The sequence below is a fragment of the Delphinapterus leucas genome, chromosome 1 (genome assembly GCF_059928025.1).
Source record: "Delphinapterus leucas isolate spDelLeu-1000000601 "Yukka" chromosome 1, BTC_Dleu_Yukka2, whole genome shotgun sequence".
Taxonomy (NCBI): Eukaryota; Metazoa; Chordata; class Mammalia; order Artiodactyla; family Monodontidae; genus Delphinapterus; species Delphinapterus leucas.
The window spans coordinates 89,387,808-89,396,674 of NC_143129.1; the positions used below are offsets into that span (position 1 = coordinate 89,387,808).

The 8,867-nt window shown below is 35.7% G+C and overlaps 1 protein-coding gene across 1 annotated transcript; it reads right to left on the minus strand.

Moving 5' to 3' along the window:
* Window positions 1-1,342: 1,342 nt before the first annotated feature.
* TSHB (thyroid stimulating hormone subunit beta) lies at window positions 1,343-8,175 on the minus strand. Its single transcript, XM_022583993.3, has 3 exons — window positions 7,151-8,175; window positions 2,839-3,001; window positions 1,343-2,396 (listed from the first exon to the last, which is right to left on the minus strand). Exons 1-3 carry the CDS (start codon window positions 7,207-7,209, stop codon window positions 2,142-2,144), a joined length of 477 nt encoding a protein of 158 aa, XP_022439701.1. The 5' UTR covers window positions 7,210-8,175; the 3' UTR covers window positions 1,343-2,141.
* Between the last annotated feature and the right edge of the window lie 692 nt (window positions 8,176-8,867).

Consider the following 8,867-nt stretch of genomic DNA (forward strand, 5'->3'; position numbering starts at 1 on the left):
AACGTTTTCATCAGTATGATGTTAGCTGTGGGCTTGCATATATGGCCTTTATTATGTTGAGGTACATTCCCTCTAAAAGAGAACTTCTATTACTAGCAGCATCCATTTAGTTATGAAAGAACTCTTTATATTTCAAAGTCAAATGAGAAACAAGAGGGACTCTTTTTAAAGAACTGAATCTCAAACTTCCTCTGCCAAAAACTGACTTATTAAACTTCAGGTTGAATTAAAGACCAGTTCAGAAGATGTTCCAAAATTTCCATCTTTCTCTTCTCACACAAGCAATAATTCTTCACGTCCCCACCTCTAAGTTCTCTATTCATTCTCCCACTTCTAAACCCAAAGAATACTAATACATTCCAAAATAGCATTTCCATATACCCAAGTTTCTGGATCTAGCTGAGGTAAATTTTTGGTCATGCCAATTCCTAAGCTCTTTTCTAAGGATTCTTTGCCTTGGACAACTCCATTTTCAAAAGTAGTTTAAGATAATTTATATATGCATCTAATCCAAATGGACTGCCTTCAGTGGAAAGAAACAAGTTGTCTCTAATGTACCCACTCTAGGGCTCCATGCTGATACAGGCCACCACACCCATGTCCAGGCCTAGCCTCCTCCCTGAATGTTGAGGAAGCCCATTTAATGAATGTCTTCTGAGCTGGACTGTTTATAAGGGGCCTCACTGAACCCCATAGGCTTTCCACAGCTCAAGTCCTTGGAAAAAATTTTTCAGATTCTGTGCAAGTCATGTGTGATTAGTGCCAGTTAGGTTTGATTAATCAAAAATCTATATTTGATATACAGTTTTCAGAGGGAATGTTTTAATTCTACAGCTTTAAGTGTCCATATTGTCAAGTGATATGAGAACCCAAAACCCCAGATTAATATTTGGAGATCATGATAACATTGACTTCACATGTTAAGGTAAGAATAATGTGGATTCATGGCTTTGCATATAAATGTACAACTATCCTGTCCCCATTGGCAGAGCATGGGTTTGGTACTAATCCATCTACACCACCTTAGCGTCCCCCCTTGGACACTGTCAGCCTGCAGGCATTTATAACATGCCCAGATGAACCAATGACTAGGATATAACAAAGACAACTGGCCCTGCTGACAAATGATTTTCACCCAATGGCAGCAATTTGGATGGAGCGAAATGGAAAAATATAGGATAAGTCATCTTTTATGAGGTCAAGTCTGCAGGGCACTAGGTCTGTCTCACTTCACGCAGCTATTGAAACCAAACTCTCATGAAAGAGTACCTAAGGAAGGAAGAGAAAAATAAACCACTCTCTAAGCACATTTACTGGAAAACAGTGTTTAACTATTGAAGGTTTAGGTTAGAATTTAGGATGATTCCTCTCTGTTAGATCCCTTTGCACTCTACCACTATTCCTAAAATCTTTCATAATCATACTAGTTTTTCATGACATTGAAAGCCAAAACAGCATAAGTTGCTGGAAAGTGTCTCAAATTACCTTAAAGACTACAAAGGATTTAGACTTCTACATGTAAAATGATCGTGGCCTCTTTTCTAGGCTTTTGGAGTATAACTTTCATAAGTCAGTAGGCCCACCAGAGTAATTAAATTAAATAGATTAAAATATACTGTTTACTGAGTTTTGGTAAAGTTTTATCTTGTGTATTTGAATGACAGGATAAAGTAGTATATTGCAAATTTCATATATTCCTTACTCTCTCTCTCTACTCCAGCCCCGTTTCAGCCTTTGGAAGTAGGTGTGTCCAGTACGCTGACACCGTTTGTTCCTTCAGCCGTTGATCACATTACTCTGTAGCTTTCCCATATTCATTTTCTATGTCAAGACAAACCTCGTGGCCCTCTGTTAAGAGAGCCTGATTAACGCTGTCTTTCATTAGTAGTTCATGTTCCTGTTCTCCATTTTACCTGCACTCTGCCCTTTCATGTGGAAATCATCCTTCATATGAGCTGGAAATGCTCTTTCACTCACCTTTTCTTCTAAAGCCCTTAAGCTCACTAATGCATGAATGGGTATGGGTATGGATGAAGTAGTACTCAAATGTACACATGGTGTTGTGAAATATATCGATATTTAATTAGTTTTATTCCAGGTAAACACATTTAACCAAATTGCAAATTACATCGCAATTGAAGTTAGATAGAAAATCCCACCACATAGGACTCCTGAGGTTTGGTACAGTAGTTTGTTTTGATGGCTTCATGTATACAATCACTATAGTCAGTATTACACTTGCCACACTTACAGCTTATAGCTACAGGGTAGGAGAAATAAGGAGTAACATGGCGTGGGCATCCTGGTATTTCTACAGTCTTGTACATGAAGTCTCTATATGTACAAACATCCTGGGACAGAGCATATTTGGGAAGAAACAGCTTGCCATTGAAGTCCTGAGGAAAGAATTAAAAAAGGAGCATACTGTGATAGGACTTTAGAAAATATATAGATAATGGAAACAGATAAAAATCAATTCACTTATATTCCTTTGTCACAAACAGGACTGGAGGAGGATTCCTTCGTTCCATTCCCCGGTACTAACTCAACATATCCACACTAAATCCCATAGAGACAAAAGTGACCCCCCTCTTTTACCTTATATCATGAGAACAAGGTAAGTTTTAAATAAATTTTGGAAGTAAAACTGTTATAAAATTATCTGTATCCACTGTGCTGAGTAGATACTGTAACCTGTGTACTCTACCTCTACAGAGCCAATAACCATTAGATTTTGGAAATGAGGTTGTGTTTTATCTCATTTTCTCTCTGGATAGAAATGGACTGAGTCTAGGTTTATCTAATTTTCAGCTAAAAGAAGTGAAATGAACTACATACCCGTGTCATACAATATCCAGCACAGATGGTAGTGTTGATGGTTAGGCAGTAAGCACACTCTTTTCTTTCGACATGCATCATATACTCAGTTGGAATACAAAAAGCCATTGCTTGCCCACATGCAAGGCCAAAAAGCATGGACATCAGGAAGATAGCAGTCATGCTAAATCAAAGATAAAATTAAAGAATCTATTACATGTATCCTTTAGGACATTCAGAAGGGACATTCAGAAAGAGCTATAATGTGTGTGTATGTGTGTGTGTGTATAAATATATGTATTTATTGAATGCCTTCTTTATCCTAGGCCCTATATTAGGTGTTTTTACATAGTTAATACTCTCAGTAACCTTTCTTTATATATTTAGGTGTGGCTATGATCCACATACCCCATAGTGACAGAGCTCACATAGTGAAAGTCCTGCTTGCAGGTGCCACTTAGCTCCACTGGGCAGTGAAATGGCAAGCCTGAAACACTATAACAGAAAAGTGGCAGGGACACATATGTCAACTAAGTACAAAATAATTCATTCAATGGAAACAATCAAAATACCTGCCTTTATCATTATAAGAAGTGAGTTAACAGGCTTCAGTAAGGGCTTTCCCAGAAATGTGCTTTTCTAAAAACTTTGATTCAATAGCTTAAAAGGCCAACAAACTGGTCATAATAAGAAAAGGCAAAGAAATCAAGGAAGTGCATAATCAAACTTCAGTACCAGCTCAATGCAAACAGTCTTGCATATGATTCTACCCAATGCCTGTCAAGAAAGACAAGGCTAAAGGTCAGCTAAAACTACCACTGGTGTTAAGGGGCTAACCCAGAAATCTAAAAACCCCTCTTCTCAACCCTTAGGATATCCTTTAAGGTTGAAAGAATTAGAGTTGGAAAAATAAAATTATTTTACACAGAAGTTGTATGGAATTCATTATCTTAAAAAGATTGTGGAGGCAAAAAATACAGATTGACACAATGAGAGTAATACAATCAAGGATGACAGGTCCACTGTAAGTTAGCCAGGAAAGTAAAATAAGTTTTGGGTGAACGGAAGACAACAGAGGATCCACTGTGCCTCAGGCAGAATACGTATCTCTATAGAGCCTGTCTGATGAAGAGTGTGTTCACTGTCAACTGGACTTTGTAATGAGTTGGATAATGTTATGACTTATAATTATTTAAGTTTTGCTACTGAGAGAGGGTAATCAAGTTTCAGACTTTTGGATGTAAGTTGATCACTTCAAAGATTTTACAGTTAGCTAGGCATATTTGGATTTTTTTCCTTCTCAAGTATCATTGTCAGAAAAGAAAATACATATCTTAATGGAGTAGTATTACCTTTGAACACAAACTTGTTTTATTATTCTATTAAATAAATTATAATTCATTAAATGTTGTTATTCAATCATGAAAAATGTATCAAGATTTTTCTCAAATCTATCAATTATATCCCAAGAGCATCTTTAAGCTACATACACTGAAACTTCCATTAACTGAAATCTCATAGACTCTGCCTCAGTTAACAAGAATTTTTGTCTTTAATCAGCTTGTAAGAAAAAAATGAAACCACATTCAACAAGCTACCAGGTATTTATTTTAAATGTCAACTTCCAGAGATTAGTGGCCATTCCAACCAGTCTCCTGTTTGGAGAATGAGAATTGCCGATAAATTAGACAAACATATATTGAGCATTTAAAGTAGGCACTGACAGACACAAAATGGATAAGCTATGGTCTTTGACCTCAAGGGCTGACAGTCTAGTGAAGGAGTTAACTATGAACACTAATAATAAAAATACATATTGTTTAACTGATAACACCAAGTGTTGGTGATGATTTTGAGCAACTAGAACCTTCATATGTTGCTGGTGGGATGGTAAAATGGTACATACAAATATTTTGAAAATCAGTTTGTTTCTTATAAAATTAAACATACACTTAACTGATCACCCAGCAATTCTACTCCTAGATAGTCACTCAAGATAAATAAGAACAAATGTTAACAAAAAGTAGGTAGTGTTTTAAGTGCTCTGAATGACTTGAAATTATGACTCTGACACCCACAATAATCAAAGATTCTTTTTCCCTATATAGACAAGGAAGTGAACTAACCCATTAAGAAGTGTTTTCTGGTGAATACTTTCAAATCAAATTTGCATATTTAAGCATTCCTTGGAGGTTTTTTGGTATTTCAATCACGGAGCAGTTATAAGAATTCCTTGCTCATGGAGTCTGGTTTTCTCAGTGCTTCACAAACGTGAGCTCCCTCTATGGTATAGAGCTGGTTCCATTATTTTAGAGCCACAGACTTAGAGGATCCTCTCCAGGATCTTAAAAATACTGACTGAGGGACTTCCCTGGTAGTCCAGGGGTTAAGACTTCACCTTCCAATGCAGTGGGTGCGGGTTCGATCCCTGGTCGGGGAGCTAAGATCCCACCTGCCTTGCGGCCAAAAGATATAAAACAGAAGAAATATTGTAACAAATTCAATAAAGACTTTAAAAATTGTCCACATCAAAAAAAAATAGACTGAGTAAATGATATAAAATATTCACCTGTCATGATCATATGGTTCTTGCCCATCTAGCCAGCCAGCTACTGAATTTTTGCCATAGGAAATAATTAACTTCACATATTTTAACTTTTAGCTCTATGTTCTATATAAAATATATATGTGCTGACCTAGTGGTGAGAATATTGGTCCTGGAGTTAAGGAACAGAATTCTATTTCAAGATCTCCCATGGATCTATGAGAAATCAACTAAAATATTGAATCTATCTGGGCCTAATTTCCCCATCTGCAAAACCGAAAAAGACAAGTACACCTGATCCTTTTTAAAACTGTAGAAGAAAAAACAGTTTTGGAACTTTTACCCATTGTTGTCATATTCATTATGGACACTTTACATTGTCTGAAGTTCCTCTTATAAATGTAAAACTCCAAATTAACAGAAAGAAAAATTAAAAGTGCTGAATCAGCAGCAGCAGTAGCTATATAACTTAGTAAAGAAAGTAAGAATTATTCTTTCTCCTTTATTGCAAGTAGTAAAACTTCACCCAAAGAATCTTTCTGGGGCTCAATTTCTTCAGCTGTAAAAGAAAAGGCTTAGAACCACAAGATGATCAGGAAGGACTTTTCAGCACAAATAGACTATGATCCTATGTGATAAATTAGTGTCTGGTCCCTGGTCTAAGAGATAGTGGCCTAGAATTATGCTTCCAGATTTTATTGCAATTGTGTGTAACTGAGAAATTAAGAAATTTGTACCTTCATTTTTCCATATACTCCTTCCTAAAATCATAATAAGTATAAAACAATACATGTGAAGCACTTGGAATGCTACAGAAAACTATGTAACTATATAATACTGAGTATATAAATCAGTGTTAGTTAATACCTCCCTAGGTGATCTGCCACAGTTTCTCCTTTATTGTCACCTGGATTCTCATCCTCTGTAACTTAATTGCCTCTTTTAAAATCATTCATAAATGATTTATTGAGCACCTAAACAGAGGTGTGATTTTAGGCCCTAAATGATGAGAGATGCCCTTTTCAGTGCCATGACCACTATGTCTACACTTTCAACATTTGTACTTATTCCAAGATATCCTCTTTCCTTTGCCCCTTACCCAGCCTTTTCTCTCATCTTTTTGTTCTCACTACCTTCATTCTTAAGCACATTTCTCTCTAATCTGCTAATTGCCTTCACCAATCTTTTCTCCCCAAATCCCTTACTGTGCTATGAAAAGAATCAATTGTCCACCCTGTGAACTCCAGGAAGTTCACTAAAGCAATACAGTTTTCTAGAGAGCAAAATGTACTATAAGTCAGGTGTGTGCTTTGGAAACTATCCAAGGGGGGTTAGCTATAACTAAAACAATAAAGAGTAAATTACCTCTGCAGGTACCCAAAATTGAATTTATTCCCAACTTTTCTCAGAAGTACATTATCATCAAAGATAACCATTAGTAATTGACAGGATTTAATACACAGATTATTTAACTGATTAAAACATTTAAATCAAATGTAAATAGTAAGGGAAGGCCATGAATATCAATCAGCCTTCATAAGGAAATTGACCAATTTTTCCTCTTCTTTGAAGTCAGTAGAATATTTTCTTATCCTTACATATGTAGTTCATTCATCTTCACCTATCACTGAACAATTTTGGAGCAATAACTAGAATTTCTAGAGCCTATCAAAGCAAGCTGTCACTCAGCATTTGCCATTTTGAAATAAATGCTAAAATGATGAAAATGAAAATAATTTAGAATAACAACATTTCATTTCACAATGCCTTCTCAGTGTAGACACCTACCTTACTTTGCATTGGGGAGCTGATGCTGTAATGACCCAGACTAGAAGCTCTTGGTTCATTTTATACCCTTCAGGATAATTCCTCTCTGATCTTCTTGTTTATATAATCACGTTTGAATTACCGCTTCCTTATCTAAAAACCATCTATTGAAAATTCATACTGAACCCCAAATAAAATGTGTTTAGACAAACAATTTCACAACATCTTCCTCCGGAAACTCTGACATTATTGCAGCACGAATTTCCTTTTCTCCTATTTCAAAATAAAATTACCCTTGTAAATATATCCTTTATTAATATTTATTAATAAAGGAGAAAAACACAGAAGGATAAAAAACAAATTCAAAACAAAAAACCCTTAAACATCATCTAAGTAAGTCTTAGGAATGAAAATTTTTGGGGGGCTTGAGTGCCCCAAATTTTACCTAAATGTTCATTTAGAGATATATATAATTATTGCTCATCTATAAAGCAAAGGTAACTTCTTTATGGTAATCCAGGACAATTGGCATACATCTTGCTGATTAAACCCTCCCCAAAATTAGTTCAAAATATCATATTTGTTTTTTCTTTGGATTTAAAAAATAATAAGTAAAATTTACATGTGGGAAACAATAGTCATTTAAGTGAATGGCCAAATATTTTGAGATGTCAAAATGATTGAGTGCAAATCCTGGCTCTGCCATTTACTAGTTATATGACTTTTGCATGCTTGAGCTCTCTTTACTTCAGTTTCTTTACCTATTTAAAGATAATATCAGTTTCTTAAGAACTGCTTTTGCTGCATCCCATAGGTTTTGGGTTGTTGTGCTTTCATTGCCTTTTGTTTCTAGGTATTTTTTGATTTCTTCTTTGATTTCTTCAATGATCTCTTGGTTATTTAGTAGCATATTGTTTAGCCTCCATGCGTTTGTGTTTTTTAAGTTTTTTTCCCTGTGATTGATTTCTAACCTCATAGCGTTGTGGTCAGAAAACATGCTTGATACGATTTCAATTTTCTTAAATTTTCCGAGGCTTGATTTGTGACCCAAGATGTGATCTATCCTGGAGAACATTCCACGTGCACTTGAGAAGAAAATGCATTCTGCTGCTTTCAGATGGAATGTCCTATAAATATCAGTTAAGTTTATCTGGTCTAATGTGTCATTTAAGGCTTGTGTTTCCTTATTAATTTTCTGTCTGGATGATCTATCCATTGGTATAAGTAGAGGGTTAAAGTCTCCCACTATTACTGTGTTACTGTCAATTTCCCCTTTTATGGCTGTTAGCATTTGCCTTAGGTATTGAGGTGCTCCTATGTTGGGTGTATAAATATTTACTATTGCCATCATCAAAAAATCTGCAAACTATAAATCCTGGAAAGGGTGTGGAGAAAAGGGAACCCTCTTGCACTGTTGGTGGGAATGTTAATTGATACAACCATTATGGAGAACAGTATGGAGGTTCCTTAAAAAACTAAAAATAGAACTACCATATGACCCAGCAATCTCACTACTAGGCATATGCCCAGAGAAAACCATAATTCAGAAAGACACATGCACCCCAATGTTCATTGCAGCACTATTTACAATAGCCAGGACAAGGAAGCAACCTAAATATCCATCAACAGAGGAATGGGTAAAGAAGATGTGGTACACATATACAATGGAATATTACTCAGCAAGAAAAAGGAACAAAATTGGGTCATTTGTAGAGACATGGATGGACCTAGAGAGTGT

Bases quoted from the DNA above. Each gene is read 5' to 3' on its own strand.
- TSHB (XM_022583993.3), bottom strand. From the start codon at position 7,209: ATGAACCAAGAGCTTCTAGTCTGGGTCATTACAGCATCAGCTCCCCAA. The intron at 3,002-7,150 runs GTAGGTGTCTAC...TCTTTGATTTAG, and splicing joins GCTCCCCAATGCAAAGTAAG to CATGACTGCTATCTTCCTGA. The intron at 2,397-2,838 runs GTATGTAGTTCA...TTCTTTCCTCAG, and splicing joins CTGGATATTGTATGACACGG to GACTTCAATGGCAAGCTGTT.